This window comes from Neoarius graeffei, chromosome 14 (genome assembly GCF_027579695.1).
Source record: "Neoarius graeffei isolate fNeoGra1 chromosome 14, fNeoGra1.pri, whole genome shotgun sequence".
NCBI lineage: Eukaryota > Metazoa > Chordata > Actinopteri > Siluriformes > Ariidae > Neoarius > Neoarius graeffei.
This window is the reverse complement of record NC_083582.1, coordinates 38799394-38819986: the sequence shown is the minus strand read 5'-3', so window position 1 is coordinate 38819986 and position 20593 is coordinate 38799394. Positions and strand designations below refer to the sequence as shown.

General features: G+C 41.9%; 1 protein-coding gene across 1 annotated transcript in view; it reads left to right on the top strand.

The window, feature by feature from the left end:
• The window catches only part of LOC132898181 (dynein axonemal heavy chain 9-like), a 143031-nt gene extending 123115 nt beyond the window's left edge, over positions 1-19916 (top strand). Inside the window, exons 61-69 of the mRNA XM_060939623.1 lie at positions 399-547; positions 1069-1196; positions 4989-5216; positions 6537-6728; positions 10890-11081; positions 14156-14326; positions 15041-15223; positions 17635-18024; positions 19571-19916. Coding sequence (XP_060795606.1) covers positions 399-547; positions 1069-1196; positions 4989-5216; positions 6537-6728; positions 10890-11081; positions 14156-14326; positions 15041-15223; positions 17635-18024; positions 19571-19798 — 1861 coding nt within the window. The 3' untranslated portion in view covers positions 19799-19916. The remainder of the gene's footprint in view (positions 1-398; positions 548-1068; positions 1197-4988; positions 5217-6536; positions 6729-10889; positions 11082-14155; positions 14327-15040; positions 15224-17634; positions 18025-19570) is intronic.
• The last annotated feature ends 677 nt before the right edge of the window (positions 19917-20593 follow it).

Sequence of the window (20593 nt, the reverse complement as noted above, 5' to 3'; positions counted from 1 at the left end):
ATTCGAAAGAGGGCATGCGCGTCTTTTGACAACGTTGGCAGATGTTGGTCGCTTTGATTTCCACTGTACGTTTTACTTCCGTCCGACGATGTCTCGCATAGGTCTCAACGAATCTTGTTTATGGCCATTGCTTTGACATATGGACTGATATATTACACAGCATATTTCAACCACTCATAACTTGCAGTGACAAAATAGCGATCAAAAATGCATTCCTATATTTAATAAAATGAGAAATAGAATTTTGATAATAAAAAAATTTTCCTTCAGTTCTCCTTTAATTGTGCGCATTTTATCTAAAATTTGTTAGTGACATGTATAGTCTTTTTGGTCAGACATTTATAATATATTATATTATAAATGCATTCTGAATGAAATACCTCTGTCTCTCCGAACAGAGATTTTGTGGAGGAAATGCTGGGCAGTAAGTACGTGATGAGTCGATCAGTAGATTTTGCCATCTCCTTTGAAGAATCTGGAGCTGCCACACCCATGTTCTTCATCCTCTCTCCTGGAGTCGATCCACTAAAGGACGTGGAGAAACATGGTACAGTTGCTTCGACTTCTTCTTTTTCTGTTTTCTTCATCTTGACAGTATTCAAATGAAACAGTTTAATGGCCTCGTGTTTAAATCCATAGTGGCCAGTTGACTGTTTTGGGAGATGTTTCAGAAACAGAAAATACCAGTTTTCATTTAAAGAACAAATAGTCGTCTTGTATCAAGAGGCTCGCACTGGTTGTCCACACATCATGTGTTTGAAAGGGTACATCTTATAAGGCTCTGGGGGGAGTGTAGAGCTCGATTAGGCATGGTTTGTGTGTGTGTGTGTGTGTGTGTGTGTGTGTGTGTGTGTGTGTGTGTGTGTGTGTGTGTGTGTGTGTGTAATCAAAGCATAGCCATAGCGCACCACCTTCAATTAGTGAATGCTTGCTTAAAGAGAGCTCCTCTGGCAATTGTAATTATACTGAGTGTGTATATACTGTTTGAACATGTGTAAAGGAGGTGTAAATTAAGTAGTTCCTATGAACATTTATAAGGTAGCTGCTAAATGAAATTGTGTCTTGCAGGTCGAAAGCTGGGCTTCACGTTTGACAATAGAAACTTCCACAATGTGTCTCTTGGCCAAGGCCAGGAGGTGGTGGCTGAACAAGCTTTGGACTTGGCTGCAGAAGAAGGCCACTGGGTAATATTACAGGTAAAGGCACAAAGTTTGGTGTTTCATCTCACTTTTACATACACTTCTTACTTTACAGCTAAATCATTCACTTCCCATTGCCCTTTTTAATAACAGCTTTTAACCTGCAGCTAAGAGCAGTTCTTGCCCTTTTTAACCTGCGTTTTGCTGATCAGCAGCAACCTCACCATAGGAATTCAGTTAGGAGTTGTAAATATCTTGGTCAGCACTGTGTGTCTCACCCAGTTGCTCAGGCTTCAGGCCAATTTATGCTGACAACGCAGTCCTCGCAGACGGCGTCGCAGATGGTGTCTGCGTAGCCCCCCCACCTTCGCAGACGCTCTGCGCGCACCTCCCAAAAATTGTGACCACCGCAGAAGCCTCGCAGACAGCGTCGCAGACAAGAGGGCTCTGATTGGTCCACTCTACATCCGCTGTACACGCACTTCCGCTTCCCTACTTTCCCGGTTTGGTTTGTTTTCATGACCGCCATTTTTAAAAACACGAGCGAAGATGGAGCAGCACGAAGAGCGGTTGATCGAGGAAGTGAGGAAGTACGTACATCTATACGACTCCAGTTCTAGTCATTATAAGTAACCGGAGGATAAACACTCCACTAACCACACCCACCAACTACTCCTAGCGATTTCGCGACTTCACGCCCCCTTGCGTTGTGGCGGTGAATAACATCACGCACGCCTATTACTCCCCGCTCAACGATAAATTACAACTGTCTGCGAAAAGCTGTCTGCGAAAGCCTGGTCGCAAGAGCATGCAGAGGCCCTTCCTCTCTAGTGATTAACGACTCGTTTGGTCTCCCAGAATAGTGGGGGAGAGGAGTGTGTCCTTACACTGAGCCAGCATGATGGCCCAACCCCAGGGAGAGAAAAAGAGAGAGACGCACTCCACTAATGAGTTTATTAGGTTACTTCTACTCCATCCAACTGCTGGGTTTCACGTGACGTCACATCCGCCTCATTAGTTATTCAAAACTTTAGCTGGTGGTCTACCAAAGCTCAGTTGACAAAGCGTTTATACGGAGAAGGTGCGTTGCTCGCATGAAAAATGCCTTATGCTTGCATTGTTTTAGATTGTTTGAATCGATCAAACCGTGAAACTGATAAGTTTCTTCAGGGTTCCCTGTGAACGAATAAAAGGGTGAACGAACACAGGATTTCGCAAAAAAACGTAGAGAAAGGTGGCTTTCGAACCTGTCAGTGAAATCAAAGGGAGTCCAGTCGAAGCACGCTCGAGTTTGCAGTGATCGCTTGGTGAAAGGTTTATATCTCCCTCTCAGCTATGGCGTTAGTGTTTTCCAAGCGCTTTTCTTGCTGTGTCGTTATTTTACGGTACTTTTTTTTAGTCACAAAGTGCTAAAGTCCCCAGCTGTTTTTTTTTGTTTACTCCTCACAAAGTCCATATGCATGAAGGTCGCGACAAAATTCTTACCCAGCCGTACAGTTACAATGCGCCGTGATCACTTCTCCGTCTTGTTTAACTAAGATCCAGGTCTTTAAAGGGGTTTCTGTTGATCTTTGTGAATGATTTAGCTGAGAGATAAGAGCCAACACAAGTGAGAATCAAGCCAACTGTTGTTTGTTTACACTTCAACTTGCAGCGCTTCGTTGTAAAGACGCGAACGAAAAGCTTTAAATAAAACATACTTACACGGGCAAAAACAATACAGGATTCATTCAGCAGCGACCTGATAGTGAGGTCCTTTACCCAGCCACATGCAAAAAAGTTGTAAGCCTCCGTACTCTTCCATACTTTCATGTGTTTTGTGGTGTAGAAGGACGTCTGCAACACCAGATAGTTCGAGATGTCGGGGAACTCGACTGAAGGGTAGTTTTCGAGATCGTATGACAAATCCTTCTTTCCCAGACTGTACGGGTCGATTCCATTGCACGTAGCAATCTTCTGAATAGATCTAAAGTGAGCAGTGGCTTCTAGATTATGAGCAAAAAACAGAATGTATCCACACAGATGGACTACATTGCTGCATCTCTTCTCAACAGGACTGCATTTTTACTTTCTGAAGAAGCACCGGTACAGAATCCTAATGGTTCTTATTGGCAGCTGGAAATGGCAGCTGTAGGCAGAATGTGAGCGTTCTTTCTTTAAAAATCCCTGAGTTTCTCTTCAGCATATCATGTACCTCGGGGACTACAGGCAAGGAGACAAGTCGTTGCTAAATTACTTTTGCATAACAGTGCAGATAAATGCATTTAGAGGAACTTCTTCCTCTTGCCATAAGAAAGCTTCCACCACCCCTCTCCCACCACTAAAGGCCCCCTCCACCATCCATCCGTTCCACAAAAGTTCAGGGAAGATCAGTGGGTCAATGGAAAGTTCCCCTCCAGTGAAGGTTAATTATATTGCAGCACACAGAGCCCAGTGGACCAAAATGCAGGAATCCACTTGCTGTGAAGAGGCAATCAATTGCAGAGATTGGAAAAGAAAACCCACAGTCTTGGGAATCATGTGGCCTAAACTGGCTGGACCCCTCTCCCTCCCCTGCGTCATGTTCTGAAATGTACGCCTACAATGAGTAGTGTATAGGAGAGTATCAGAAAGGAACAAGGTGAGATACCTCAGGGCAGGAGAAAAACATTATTGGAGAAAATGCCATGGCATCATTCAACTTTTAATGAGTTTTCAAGAAAAGAATCAATGCCATGTATTGCTCTATGGTTTACTCTCAGACTGAGTCACTGATTAGCACCTATAGCTCATGCCTACACCTACAGCTGGGGCCATTTTGATGCCAGTTTGTAGATCAAAATCTCATCACCATAGTGAAACATGAATTCTGCTATTACTGGAAGCTGTAATTTTACTTGGATGCTCAAGTTTTGTTCTGGCGACGCTTTTTTCTAATTATTTAATTATGTAGTTAACAGGTTATGCCTAATGAATCAGACACAGTAATTGTACGGTATAATCACTTCACACAGCTCCAAAGCCACTGATTGCAAACTCCGACACGTCTTGCATGAATGCAGACACCGCAGATGTGGCATCTCCCTGCTGGGCGAGTGCTTGATAAGCCAACGTGTTTAGCCATGGGAAAACAAAAAAGGATACACTCTGCATGCTGGCAAGCCAGAATAGCATGCAATAACAGCAAGTGCACGTTGTTAACGGCAATCAAAACACCTCCGACAGCATAGATAAATTTCGTCTCTAAATGCTGAGAACATTGAGGGTCAGCACTTTTGCTTCACAAGGAATTCATTTCCACTGCGCCCTTTCGGAACAATAATTTATTTTGCACCAAGTTAGAAATTTTGTGCTCCATCACCGTTTCCTGCCCAGTAATCTGTATATCCTTCCATCTTCCATTTAATTTCACCTGCCCAACTGTGTTTAAGTGCTTTTCTCGGAAAATTATCTGACCAAAACCAATATTTGGGTCACTGCATGTCACTTTTATTGTACACAGAAATTAGAAGAAATCTGTCGGTGGATCAGTATTCAATTCAGCGTGTCTATGCTGAGACCTCGCTCATTTTTATTTCAAGCAAAAGAGAGTTCTTCAGGATCTGCTGTTAACAGAACTGTTCAGCTGGATGGTTAATTCAGGATCATTTCACTCAAGCTTATCCTCTGCATCATAGTCAAGTCTGCAAACAAAGTATCTGGTTGTCAGATCAAATATGAGAACGGGCTACACATGCGTACTCTAGATATTTTGCATTTTTCTTTCCTGATTAAGCATTCTATCGTAGCCATTATCATCTATTCAGACTTACCATCATTTGAGATTTGATTAACATCATGACCTCTTCATCATTTCTCTTTCCAACACAGAACATCCACCTGGTGGCCAAGTGGCTGGGCACTCTGGAGAAAAAGCTGGAGCAGTACGGCGACACCAGCCACCAGGACTTCAGAGTGTTCATCAGTGCCGAGCCTTCGTCTTCCCCCGAGAGTCACATCATCCCACAGGGTATTCTTGAGAACTCCATCAAAATCACCAACGAGCCACCGCTGGGCATGCATGCCAACCTGCACAAAGCCTTGGACAACTTCAACCAGGTACACCAACACAAGTAACATATGGTGCATGTGAAACATATGGAGTGGCATTTTTCTATCGGTCATGTTACAAGCGAGATTTTTCAGACACATTCAGACAAAATCCAGTTCCAGATGTTTGTTTTATGCATGTCTAAGGCTACGTTCACACTGCAGGCTGAAGTGACTCAAATCCAATCTTTTCACCCATATGTGACCTGTATCCGATCTTTTATTGACAATATGAACGACACAGATCCGATTTTTTCAAATCCGACCCAGGCCGTTTGGATATGTGGTCCTAATTCCAATTCCTATCCGCTCTTTTCATATGCGACTTCAGTCTGAACCGCCAGGTCGCATTCATCCGACTTACACGTCATCAACAAGCCACAAACGTCACTATTCTGCGCTGAAGTAGGCGGCGGGTCTCTCAAAAAAGTTACAACAACATGGCGCATAATCACGGGCGCAGATAGAGGGTGGGACGAGTCCCACCCAGATTTAAATTCACCTCATTCGGTCCCCCCCACTTATAGGGAGGAAAAACGTCTATGCTGTCTTTCTTTGCATAAGGCAAACCTCACGGAAAAATCAAAAGACTAATTACCATTCGGTTTATTGAGGTGCACAGCAGTGTATACATAGTTGCAACAACTCATAAAACAAAACAAAGACTGATATTCGGTTGGTTGAGCTGCGCAGACTGCACAGGTTGCGAGCTCGAGCTTGGTTGCTATGGTTACTAACAACAAGTTTGACAGGCATATCGGGGTTGGTTTGCTGGCAGCTTTGTCCCCCCCAGTTTTTTGTCCCTCCCAGTTCAAAAAACGTATCTGCGCCCCTGCGCATGACATCAATGCGAGGGACGCTTCGGGCTGTGAAGGTTCTGAATCTTCTCAATGGAAGGACGCAGAGGTTAGGGAGCTGATTTCCATTTGGGGGGATGCGGCTATTCAAGCTAGATTGGATGAGTCATACCGCAACCGGGCGGTTTTACTTCCGTAAACACTGGCCATGCTCACTGCGTGTGACGTCGTCGTATCCTGCAATGCGCATGCGGAACACTTTTAGGTCACTTTTCGTTCATACTGAGGATCACATACAAGTCGCATATATTTGTTAATGTGAACGACCTCACAAAAAAATCGGATTTCACAAAAAAATCGGAATTGAGCATTAAGCCTTGCAGTGTGAATGTAGCGTATGTCAGAATCGAATTGCTAATTGAAGGTGCCAGCTGAATGTTTTGTGGGAGCGAGTTACAGTTTGGGAACATAGTTTTAGTTTTAAATGGGAACTTTACACTTTTTTCAACTTACATAATTGTGTTTTTGGCAGGACACACTGGAGATGTGTGCACTTGAAAAGGAGTTTAAAAGCATCCTGTTTGCCCTGTGCTACTTCCACGCTGTGGTGGCTGAGAGACGAAAGTTTGGACCTCAAGGCTGGAACAGGACCTATCCGTTCAACACTGGCGATCTCACCATCTCCGTCAACGTTCTCTACAACTATCTGGAGGCCAGCAATAAGGTGAGGACTGACTGCTACTGTCAGAGCTACAATAAATGGATTTGAGGATGAAAGAAAGCATGAAAGTGAAAGAGGATAAAAACAAGGCTTGTTGACATATACCCTGCCTGCGGAAAATCGAGTCAGGCTTTTGCTGAAGCTTGTGAAATTAGCCTTCTCTACCAACGCATCATCCCACTCCAAATTGAAAAGCTACAACACTACAATGAAATCATTTGTATGTCTGCAAACAGACAATGCTACAGTGTTGTATTAAGCCTGTCAGATTGACACGCAGCACGAGTGTTCCCAGCTACTTCATCTTACGTGGTCTCAGAGATCATATTATACACCTCTTACCTGGGAAAGCACTTTATCTGTCAGCTGTATGCCGGACATTACACACGAACTTAATCACATTACACTCAGCAACGGCTCACGAAGGAGTTGCAGAGACATGGGTTGCTGCTAGAGAAGCCCCGGAGGCAGCCATTTTAACAGATATACATATAATGTAGTATAATGTCAAGCCCAGAAGTTTGATTCCATAACTAAGACCTGTTTATCAGAGGTGGACAGTAACAAAGTATATTTACTTGAGTACTGTACTTAAGTACACTTTTTGAGTATCTGTACTTTACTTGAGTATTAATTTTTTTTGGCAACTTATGACTTTAACTTCACTACATTTTAAAGACAAATATTGTACTTTTCACTCCACTACATTTCTATCAAGGTCCTCGTTACTCGTTACTATGAAGTGGCTTTGAAAGTGGATGCTTTTTTCTTTTCTTTTCTAAAACGTGATTGGTTTTTTCACAGGTGACACTGAGACAGTCTATCAGTAATCACTAGGGTCACGTCACATCCATAGACTGTATAAAATCAAGTTCAATGATTTCTCCGCAGCATTATTTAACACAATCAGTTGAGGGCAGAATGGAAGGAGGCGGTTCTTCTGGGGAACGCACACACTCATGGCTAGAGCTAGAACCCATGTTTCAGTTTTCTGAAAGGAATAAAGAGTTGTTTCGTTTTCAATGTTTGTTTTGTTTGCCTAAAACAAACCACATCACGGCCTACAAAAACTTGCCGTCTGACCTGCGGAAGCATATTGAGGTATATAAACATTTTATTCCAAGAGAAAGCTTGCAATGAAGCTGTCTGTGCTTTTAGAGCTAGCGATAACATTGCAATAGCTATGCAGTCTGGTGAGTCAAATGACTTTCTATGGATTTGTCCACCAAGTTGCCATAGCCTTGTCCACTACTAACGTTAACACATAGCTAGTTAACTTGGACACTGTTAGTTAGCATGTAAAAACGGAGTTACACTAACATGAATAATGTTAACTTATCTGAAGTGCTTTCAGAAATGTTTTAGCTTCTCATCTCATTATCTCTAGCCGCTTTATCCTGTTCTACAGGGTCGCAGGCAAGCTGGAGCCTATCCCAGCTGACTACGGGCGAAAGGCGGGGTACACACTGGACAAGTCGCCAGGTCATCACAGGGCTGACACATAGACACAGACAACCATTCACACTCACATTCACACCTACGGTCAATTTAGAGCCACCAGTTAACCTAACCTGCATGTCTTTGGACTGTGGGGGAAACCGGAGCACCCGGAGGAAACCCACGCGGACATGAGAACATGCAAACTCCGCACAGAAAGGCCCTCACCAGCCACGGGGCTCGAACCCGGACCTTCTTGCTGTGAGGCGACAGCGCTAACCACTACAACACCATGCTGCCATGTTTTAGCATAATCTTGCCAAATAAACAAAATGTAAAAATCTTTCTTTTCTAGTAACGTTAGCTACCCAGTATGATTTTGAGTTTGAAAAGAATTTGCTAGCATGTCAGGTGGAGCTTCACTGACTAGCTAGCTTAATGTTAAACCACCATGATTCCACAGGTAGATTCACATGTGCATGAATATATATACTTGCGCGTGCGTGAGACCTGTGAGATGGACAGTATTGTACTAGTCAGTCACAAAAATTGCTGGAATTTTTTTGTTTCGATGTCCGATGGGCTTGCATTTTTTTTGTCTTGCCTAAAGCAGTGTTGCTGTTGGGCGATTATTAAGCTCGAGGTGTGGACTTGGGTTTTAAGCATGTTGGATTGTCATTTTTATTTTCTGAGCAAGCTGCATTTACAGCTATTCCACTGTCTTCCTGATTAACATGCAAATGCATGTTAATCAGGAAGACCTGGGTCAGAACACTACCATGCTGCTTTGTGGGGGTGGGGAGGAGTGTGACAATTAAAAAATATATATATTTAAAAAAATTAAAATGACTGGTTCTTTTTCAGTTCAGTTGTGTTTCATTTTGTAACATTCTACCAGGCGTTTATTCTGCAGGTTCTACAAGTTAGTCAGTAAATCCAGTCGGTTATTTCAGAGGCATTAGGTTTTGTAAGTGCTGTGGCAATAATACAACGATGCATTGACAGATACTTCAATACTTTAGTAAAAATTTGACTGGACAACTTTCACTTGTATTGGAGTAACAATTTGACCAGCGGGATTTGTACTTTGACTTAAGTAATGAAGCTGGGTACTTTGTCCACCTCTGCTGTTTATCATGTTTCAAAATATGTTTTGCTTAGTTGATGCATTTAAAACAAATGACGTTTTTTGTAACACTTCAGTATAATGTGTCAGCACACATATTAGACATTAATCCATAGCTAATAAATGTGCATACAATTAATTAATATAGCAGTTTTGCATTTTGCAACATCAGCAGCTTGTTAGTGTTTAGTGTTTCATATCCATACCTACATATCGTGTAGGTGTTGTCTGGTTTTCCTTAGTAACTACAGTTTCTGTAAATGTATATGATCCTGAACGGTAGTGTAACCTGTATTTTTAATCAGAATTGAAATCTATTGGGGGCGGCACGGTGGTGTAATGGTTAGCACTGTCGCCTCACAGCAAGAAGGTCCGGGTTCGAGCCCCGTGGCCGGCGAGGGCCTTTCTGTGTGGAGTTTGCATGTTCTCCCCGTGTCTGCGTGGGTTTCCTCCGGGTGCTCCGGTTTCACCCACAGTCCAAAGACATGCAGGTTAGGTTAACTGGTGACTCTAAATTGACCGTAGGTGTGAATGTGTCTGTGTGTCAGCCCTGTGATGACCTGGCGACTTGTCCAGGGTGTACCCGCCTCTCTCCCATAGTTAGCTAGGATAGGCTCCAGCTTGCCTGCGACCCTGTAGAACAGGATAAGTGGCTACAGATAATGGATGGATGAAATCTATTGGGATATCCTCTCTATAGGGTATTTATTATTATTATTATTATTATTATTATTATTTTGTAATGTTTCCTTTAACCCTTTCACCACTGCAGACCACTATTCTGGTCTCATTGTAGTAGAGAAACCCCAGTGTATATTTATATGCCGATTGGTTGAGAAGTCAGATTCTCCGGGATTTCCTACGAAGTAATTTTAGATAAGTGCAATGTTATTTTATGTTAATTAGGGTTACACATCTTTCTTTCTGTAAATATTAGTGGATAAAATGTGACTTTACCTGTATTCAGTTAATTGTCATATAAGTGTTGTGTCTATATTAATGACTAATGTGGAATTCATTAGTGGTTTTCCCTTATATATGTTTGTAAAACTTCCCTGATTGGGGAGGACGCTGAAATACACAGGCAGATGGGTTCGGTTGAGACGCGCTTTCTATTAAGCCCAACAAAAAGTACTTGCTTTTCAGCACCACACACACACAGAGGCCGATAAAACTCCAGCTCAAGGCATCTCTCTCCCCTCCACCCCACCCTTTTATCCGCTCTCCATCACTGCAACAAACACACAGGCACAGCACACTAATTACCAACAGGTACGATCACTTTGCCGCTCACCTTCCCTGGCTTCGCTCTCCATTCACAAATCAGCGCTTGACCACGCCCCTGCTGCCACAATGTTATAATCTATTGGACCTGTGTTCAATAAAAAGCAGCCCACATTTTCACTTTTGTTAGTATAGTATGATGTATTCATGTTCGGATAAAATGATGGTAGCAGAGTTTGATATTTGAACCCCAGTTCATACAGGTTATGATGTGCAATATAGCACTGTTTACTGCTTAGAAGGTCAGAAATGTGCTTAGAAATGCACTGTAGTCTCGAGTTGAAATTAGGATGGCGAACTTGTTTTGTTTTGTTCAGGTGCCATACGACGACCTTCGCTACCTCTTCGGGGAGATCATGTATGGTGGCCACATCACTGATGACTGGGACCGCAGGCTGTGCCGCACATACCTGGAGGTGTTCGTCAAGCCTGAGATGATGATGGATGAGGTGTTCCTGGCCCCAGGCTTCCCACTGCCTGGGAACATGGATTACAACAGCTATCACCAGGTAAATGCACCTCCTGCCACCTCTCTCTCTCTCTCTCTCTCTCTCTCTCTCACAAAAACAGAATGAAAGTGAGAAATCCCTGTCGGGCTGTGTACCTGCTGTTATTTTTGCAGAGAGAAATGACTGTAGGGAAAATGGCAACAAGGCTGGTTATTGTAACATCGTACGCAGTGAGTCAGGGTGAAACATTCTGGAAATAACGGCACTACCAGTGACTTTACAAAGTTCAGGTTATAGACTTCTCCAAAATAAACAGGAAATAAATTACTGTTTTAAAATGCAGCTTTATTTCAAAAGGTACTCAGAGTGAGTTCAGCCATTAGTATGCATGAAATGAGATTCTATTCAATATTCTTCATCAAGTATTAAAACACAGTTAGCTTTGGTTCGAAAATTTGATGGGCTGAGACATTGTAAAAATCCATGATATAAGGACACCTGTGATCACATAACAGTTAATGAAAGCTGTTTTAAAGCAGCAGATTTTCAACCAAATAAACAGCTGCACTTCAGCCGTTGTTGTCTACAGAAAAATGCCCTAATTTTTGCCCATTGTTTTACAACCAAAACTTTTTGTAACAGGCTACAATGCATTTATAGAACAAATATTATTAATAATACATGACAGTGTTCAATTACACGTTTATAATAAATGTAATAAAATCTACTTGAATGAAAATTGAATTTAACTAGAATTCATTTGAACTATAATTTATTTTAATATATAATAACATTAATTAGTTGTAATGCATTAAATGGATTACATTATTTATTGGATATTAACTTTCTATTCATTTATTTATTGATTTATTTATTTCTGTTCATATATACTTTTTTTAGCTGTTATATAGGGAAAAAAAACCAAGCAAAACGCTTTATCTTTTGTCAGTATTTTTAAGCATGAAACTCAAAACTTGACTAATATTCTAGGATCATTATACAGTATCCAACTTTATTTGTGTATAAAACTATTTGTTGGTCATCAATGCTACTCATTACAGAGAATGTCCTGAAAACAATAGATTGGACATCAAGCCTTTCTTGTCCAAGAATATTTTTTCCTGTTGGACACTTTGGAAAGCAATAGATTTTTTTTTTAAATGAAAAAACACTAGATTTTATTGAATCTGACCACTGCATGATTTTTTTTTTATGGTGGTGCTTGAAAGTTTATGAACCCTTTAGAATTTTCTATATTACTGCATAAATATGACCTAAAACATAATCAGATTTTCACACAAGTCCTAAAAGTAGATAAAGAGAACCCAGTTAAACAAATGAGACAAAAATATTATACTTGGTCATTTATTTATTGAGGAAAATGATCCAATATTACACATCTGTGAATGGCAAAAGTATGTGAACCTTTGCTTTCAGTATCTGGTGTGACCCCCTTGTGCAGCAATAACTGCAACTAAACATTTCCGGTAACTGTTGATCAGTCCTGCACACCGGCTTGGAGGAATTTTAGCCCGTTCCTCCATACAGAACAGCTTCAACTCTGGGATGTTGGTGGGTTTCCTCACATGAACTGCTCGCTTCAGGTCCTTCCACAACATTTCAATTGGATTAAGGTCAGGACTTTGACTTGGCCATTCCAAAACATTTAACTTTATTCCTCTTTAACCATTCTTTGATAGAATGACTTGTGTGCTTAGGGTCGTTGTCTTGCTGCATGACCCACCTTCTCTTGAGATTCAGTTCATGGACAGATGTCCTGACATTTTCCTTTAGAATTCGCTGGTATAATTCAGAATTCATTGTTCCATCAATGATGGCAAGCCGTCCTGGCCCAGATGCAGCAAAATGGGCCCAAACCATGATACTACCACCACCATGTTTCACAGATGGGATAAGGTTCTTGTGCTGGAATGCAGTGTTTTCCTTTCTCCAAACATAACGCTTCTCATTTAAACCAAAAAGTTGTACTTTGGTCTCATCCGTCCACAAAACATTTTTCCAATAGCCTTCTGGCTTGTCCACATGATCTTTAGCAAACTGCAGAAGAGCAGCAATGTTCTTTTTGGAGGGCAGTAGCTTTCTCCTTGCAACCCTGCCATGCACACCATTGTTGTCCAGTGTTCTCCTGATGGTGGACTCATGACCATTAACATTAGCCAATGTGAGAGAGGCCTTCAGTTGCTTAGAAGTTACCCTGGGGTCCTTTGTGAGCTCGTTGACTATTACATGCCTTGCTCTTGGAGTGATCTTTGTTGGTCAACCACTCCTGGGGAGGGTAACAATGGTCTTGAATTTCCTCCATTTGTACACAGTCTGTCTGACTGTGGATTGGTGGAGTCCAAACTCTTTAGAGATGGTTTTGTAACCTTTTCCAGCCTGATGAGCATCAACAACGCTTTTCTGAGGTCCTCAGAAATCTCCTTTGTTCGTGCCATGATACACTTCCACAAACATGTGTTGTGAAGATCAGACTTTGATAGATCCCTGTTCTTTAAATAAAACAGGGTGCCCACTCACACCTGATTGTCATCCCATTGATTGAAAGCACTTGACTCTAATTTCACCTTCAAATTAACTGCTAATCCTAGAGGTTCACATACTTTTGCCACTCACAGATGTGTAATATTGGATCATTTTCCTCAATAAATAAATGACCAAGTATAATGTTTTTGTCTCATTTGTTTAACTGGGTTCTCTTTATCTACTTTTAGGACTTGTGTGAAAATCTGATGATGTTTTAGGTCATATTTATGCAGAAATATAGGAAATTCTAAAGTGTTCACAAACTTTCAATCACCACTGTAAATGAATTCACAAGTTCAGTGTAAGTGGTAAAGAAAGTTTTCCATGCATTTACACAGCCCAGTGTTTCTAAAATGATGAATGCAATGAACATCTTACTTCAGTTATGCTTAGTGTGATTGAGTTTAAATGCATCATGCTGAAGTTGTGCTAAGATAAAGTGCGCAAGTACATGGCATTTTTCCAAAATCCTATAAATACCTGAGGCATACTATAAACAGTATTATAATGTTTGTGTATGTTTACCTATAAATGTACCTATAAACTGACACATAAATGCTTTGTTATTCTGCTTTTTTGTTATTTCTCAGTATATTGATGAAGCACTGCCCCCAGAGTCCCCTTATCTGTACGGCCTACATCCCAATGCTGAGATCGGTTTCTTGACTCAGACATCAGAAAGCCTTTTCCGCACCGTTCTTGAGATGCAACCCAGAGATGGAGGCTCTGGGGAAGGCAGCGGCATGTCACGAGATGAGAAGGTACGCATACTGTACATCCAAGTGTTTCATTTAGGTTTCCAACAAAATACCAAGAAATAACTTTTTCTGTCATAAAATGGTAAAACATGCACCGATGAAACGTTGCTAGTGATGTTTGTCTCGCAGTCGACTGTCATTTCCTCGTCATGTATATGCCAGTTGCAGTCTGTAGCCATTATTAGCAATTACTCACAAAATATCCTCATCAGTGTACTTCATGGTCTCGCTTTGATAAAATAGATGTGATCCTATTCACTATATTGTCTGATTAGGGTCATGTACACTTAAAAGATTCAGCTTCATTACACTGTTATGTTGATAATTTTTTTTTTGTATACTTTATTAATCCCTGAGGGGAAATCAGTCCCTGCTTTAACCCATCTTAAGCAGGGAACACGCACACACAAGTGGGTGCTGTGGAAGTGTGTCTGAATGCATTTTGGCAGCTGACCTTTTTAAGTTAAGAGATTGGGAATTGTAAGCAATCACAATTTTGCATTCAACAGGTCATGCAAGTGACCGAGACAAATCGGTTCTTTTTTGGCAAGACATTGATTATGTTATCTGTACTTCCTCTGTGGAGTTCATATTAGTGTGATGTTCGAGGCACAATTAAGAAGAGACAGACTTTTCCAGTGTATACAGAAATGCTACAGTTGCATATTTAACAAATACTTGAGAATTGTGCTCCACTAAAATGTTTCCATGTTAAAGGTAAAAATGGTCCTGGATGAGTTCCTTGAGAGGCTTCCAGATGACTTTAACATGACAGAGCTGATGGGGAAGGTAGAGGAGAGAAGCCCATATGTGGTAGTGGCCCTGCAAGAGTGTGAGCGTATGAACATGCTGACACAGGAAATCAAACGCTCACTCAAGATTCTAAATCTTGGCCTGAAGGTACTGTACAGCACAGACACACATGTACACACACTGCCATGAACTGCAGTCGTAGCCAAAAGTTTTGAGACTGACACAAATTTTGGTTTTCACAAAGTTTGCTGCTTCAGTGTTTTCAGATCTTTTTGTCAGATGTTTCTATGGTATACTGAAGTACAATTATAAGCATTTCATAAGTTTCAAAGGCTTTTATTGACAAATTACATCAAGTTTATGCAAAGAGTCAGTATTTACGGTGTTGACCCTTCTTTTTCAAGACTCCTGCAATTCACCCTGGCATGCTGGATATCAGCTTCTGGGCCAAATCCTGACTGATGGCGACCCATTCTTGCATAGTCAGTGCTTGGAGTTTCACAATTTTTGCGTTTTTGTTTGTCCACCCGCTTTTTGAGGATTGACCACAGGTTCTCGATGGGATTAAGATCTGAGGAGTTCCCTGGCCATGGACCCAAAATTTCAATGTTTTGTTCCCCGAGCCACTGAGTTATCACTTTTTGTACCTAAATCAACAATTTATTGGATCATCAAGAACTTCAAGGAGAGAGGTTCAATTGCTGTGAAGAAGGCTTCAGGAAAGTCCAGCAAGTGCCAGGACCATCTCCTAAAGAGGATTCAGCTACAGGATTAGGTCACCACCAGTGCAGAGCTTGCTCAGGAATGGCATCAAGCAGGTGTGAATGCATCTGCACGCACAGTGAGGCGAAGACTTTTAGAGGATGGCCTGGTGTCAAGAAGGGCAGCAAAGAAACCACTTCTCTCCAAGAAAAACATCAAGGACAGACTGACATTCTGCAGGAAGTACAGGGATTGAACTGCAGAGGACTGGGGTAAAGTTATTTTCTCTGATGAAGCCCCCTTCAGACTGTTTGGGACATCTGGAAAAATGATTGTCCGGAGAAGAAAAGGTGAGCGCTACCATGAGTCCTGTGTCATGCCAACAGTAAAGCATCCTGAGACTATTCATGTGTGGGGTTGCTTCTCATCCAAGGGAGTGGGCTCACTCACAGTTTTACCTAAGAACACTGCCATGAATAAAGAATGATATCAAAACATCCTCCAAGAGCAACTTCTCCCAATGCTCCAGGAGTAATCTGATAATGAACAATGCTTTTTCCAGCATGATGGAGCATCATGTCACAAGGCAAAAGTGATAACTCAGTGGCTCGGGGAACAAAACATTGAAATTTTGGGTCCATGGCCAGGAAACTCCCCGGAGCTTAATCCCATCGAGAACCTGTGGTCAATCCTCAAAAAGCGGGTGGACAAACAAAAACCCAAGAATTGTGATAAACTCCAAGCACTGATTATGCAAGAATGGGTTGCCATCAGTCAGGATTTGGCCCAGAAGCTGATATCCAGCATGTCAGGGTGAATTGTAGAACTCTTGAAAAAGAAGGGTCAACACTATATATATTAACTCTTTGCATAAACTTGATGTAATTTGTCAATAAAAGCCTTTGAAACTTATGAAAAGCTTATAATTGTACTTCAGTATACCATAGAAACATCTGACAAAAAGATCTAAAACACTGAAGCAGCAAACTTTGTGAAAACCAAAATTTGTGTCAGTCTCAAAACTTTTGGCCATGACTGTACAATGTATGAATATTGATTTTCCTAGTGTGCTATTAGGATGTAGTTGTCTCTCTGGTCTCTTGGCCAATCTGATACCGTGACATTTCAAATTTTCTCAGCGTGCACCATTACAGGTCGTTCAGGATAAACAGAATTTAAGCAAATCGATTGCACTGCTCATTCAAAAGCTATTTTAAAGTGCATTATATCACTGAATACTGCGAGCTGGCCTAGTGGTTAGCATGTCTCGACCGGGAGATCGAGAGTTAGTTCTACTTGCGGTCGGGTCATACCAAAGACCATCATAAAAATGGTACCTACTGCCATCTGGTGAGGCATGCCGCAATACGGATATGAGTAGGGAGTCAAACTCTCTCAGTTACCAGAGGACTAGCCCCCCACTGTAACCCTAGCTGTATAATAGGTGAGAGGCTGGGGGCTACAGAAATGGAGATCGGCGGTGCCTCAAAAGACTGGTTAATACTGGGACAGGAGACTGCCTGGGAAGACCAGGTCCTGGCGCGGGAGGGGCCTTGACTTTGATATCACTCACTCTTGGTTAAGGAGAAGTGCGGGCCATTTGGACCTTGCCAAAGCGTAATCAGATTTACTCGGGATTGATACTTTTGGGATTTAATTTTCATCAGGCGTAAAATAAAGTACTACAATATTCATCACTATGGTTGTCTCTGTCTCCAGCAAATACTCACATAGTATATAGTAAACTAAGCCATAGCTACATTGTAGGAATGTCGAACTTTATTGGATTACTATTGATACAATATGGGCATTATTAACGAGCTCTTGGCCTCCAACTTGCCATGTTTCTCTGTCAGGGCGAGCTCACGATGACCAGCGACATGGAGAACCTCCAGAACGCCATCTACCTGGAGCAGGTTCCAGACTCCTGGACTAAACTTGCGTATGCATCTACAAGTGGCCTGACACTCTGGTTCACTGATCTGCTGTGCCGAATCCGTGAGCTGGAAAGCTGGACTTCAGACTTCAACCTGCCTTCTGTTGTTTGGCTCGCTGGCTTCTTCAACCCACAGTCCTTCCTTACAGCTATCATGCAATCCATAGCACGCCGCAATGAGTGGCCACTTGACAAGATGAGCCTGCAGTGTGATGTCACCAAGAAGAACCGTGAAGATTTCAGCTCTTCACCGCGTGAGGGCGCGTATGTACATGGCCTCTTCATGGAGGGAGCACGATGGGATACACAGGTAAGAGGCAAAAAGATGATAATAGAAAAACTTTGAACAAATTTGGCAAGAAATGCAATTGTGTTTGTGATATAACAGCTTAGAAATGCACGTCAAATAAAAAGGGCATAGCATTTGGAGGGAATTTCATAGAGTTGAAACTTCACAATGGTGATCTAAAACAGTGAAGAAAATGGCCAGTGATTCAGACTCAAAGTGATGTCATAAATGCTCAGAGCTTTCGGTTGGTTTACGTTGGTTGTTGATCCCAGAGCTTTTTCCCCAGAGTAGAATGACCAGACTGGGTTGAGCTGACAGGAACTCAAATAACCACTCTTTACAACCATGATGATCAGGAAAAGCATCTCAGAATGCACAACACATCAAACTTTGAAGGAAATGGGGTCCACAAAAGCACATCAGGTTCCAAGCCTGTCAGCCCAGAACAGGAATTGGAGGAGACAGTTGGCAAAGTGAAAATCCCAGAAGCTCAGCAGTTTCTGAAATACTCAAACCAGTCTGTCTTGCATGAACAACCCCATCACTGAGATCACATTTTCCTCCAATTCTGATTGACCAGTTTGAAGCTCTTGACCTGTATCTGCATGATTTTATGCATTGTACTGCTTCTACGGTACATGATTAGCTGATTGGATAATTTGATGAATGAGAAGCGGCACTGATAAAGTGGCTACACAGGCTTAAAATGGCCTACATTACACACAGTCATATTGTAAGCCAGAGATCAGCGCATGCAAGTAGAAGGCAGAGGGAGGAGGCTACAGCGTTGGTTCTTATACTGATATAATTGAGTTTCCTGTGAGAATCAGTGTCTCAAAAATTGTATTTCAGTGAAAATGGTTTTTAGGTGGGCGGCACGGTGGTGTAGGGGTTAGCGCTGTCGCCTCACAGCAAGAAGGTCCAGGTTTGAGCCCCGTGGCCGGCGAGGGCCTTTCTGTGTGGAGTTTGCATGTTGTCCGCGTGGGTTTCCTCCGGGTGCTCCGGTTTCCCCCACAGTCCAAAGACATGCAGGTTAGGTTAACTGGTGACTCTAAATTGACTGTGAGTGTGAATGGTTGTCTATGTGTCAGCCCTGTGATGACCTGGCGACTTGTCCAGGGTGTACCCCGCCTTTTGTCCGTAGTCAGCTGGGATAGGCTCCAGCTTGCCTACGACCCTGTAGAACAGGATAAAGCGGCTAGAGATAATGAGATGAGATGGTTTTTAGGTGTTGAATGCGGTGGCACGGCGGTGCAGTGGTTAGCAGTCACCTCCCAGCAAGAAAAAGCAAGCCCTTTTCAACTTCAAACACATTTACTTTCTCTTGTTCAAAGGGACCCTGGGATTCATGCTAAATTTTTTTGGAAATAAAGAAAAATCCTTTTGCCAAGATTAATTGGATGTACTTTTTTGGAAGAGACTTGTCAAATTAATTTCACTTAAATGGATTTTCAAAAAGTCAGATGACTCAGCATGTTTGTTTGGAACAATTCCAGCTAGATAGCATTCACTAATATCACATGATAAAACATTCTGCTGTGAAATGTTTGTGTGTCATGTCTTGTAGGCTGGTGTGATCGTCGACGCACGTTTGAAAGAACTTACCCCAACTATGCCAGTCATCTTCATCAAGGCCGTCCCCGCAGACAAGCAAGAGACACGTAATGTCTACCAGTGTCCCGTCTATAAGACCAAACAGAGAGGACCTACCTATGTGTGGACATTTAACCTGAAAACCAAAGAGAGTCCGTCCAAATGGGCCTTAGCAGGAGTAGCGCTGCTTCTGCAGATATAGAGCAAAACCTATATACCTATAGCATGGCAAACTGTATTTTTTTTTTCACTGCAAGAGAAAGACAATGAGTGTTAATCGACAATCAGGCAATTAAAATCAGTGATGATCGGCTCTAACTTCTTCCATGTACATCATGTAACTAGAAACTGAAAAAAATGTATAATGTTAATGCTGTTCTTTAATACATAAAAAATGCAGCTATTGTAAAAGTGTTGTGGTGTGAGACAAATAAAACACTTTGGAATGTGCTGTTATAGACTCATTGTACAATTTAACAGAATTCTGCATAGTTGTTGCATAGATATTTATATAACATTAACAAATTCAGCTCATCAATGTATCACACCACCCTGTTATTGATATCTTTTCTGGTGTATTTCTTATTTATTATGTGAGTGAATGAGTGCATGCGTGCAAAGGCGAGAGAGAGAGAGCTAGGTCACCAAGAGTTCAGCAAAGTCCCCATAATTTGGATATTTCCAAGGTTTTGGCGTTGTGAGTGAATGAGTAAATTGTGTTCAAGGTACTGTTGTAGTCAAGGCCACCTAAACCGAGACCAAGTCATGACCAAGACCAAAGTTTTTGAGGGGTTGAGATCAAGTCAAGACCAAGGCAGGGCGAGACCGAGTCAAGACCAGGACCAGGCCAGTGTGTGTGAAAGGGTAGGGAAGGGGTGACATCTATTAACAGGAAGAAAATTTTCAAATTAGCAACGAGTCACATTATTGGTCGCATTTGAAGCAGGAAATTTTTACATCCGACCACAGTAATGATGTTAACAAATAAATCAGACAA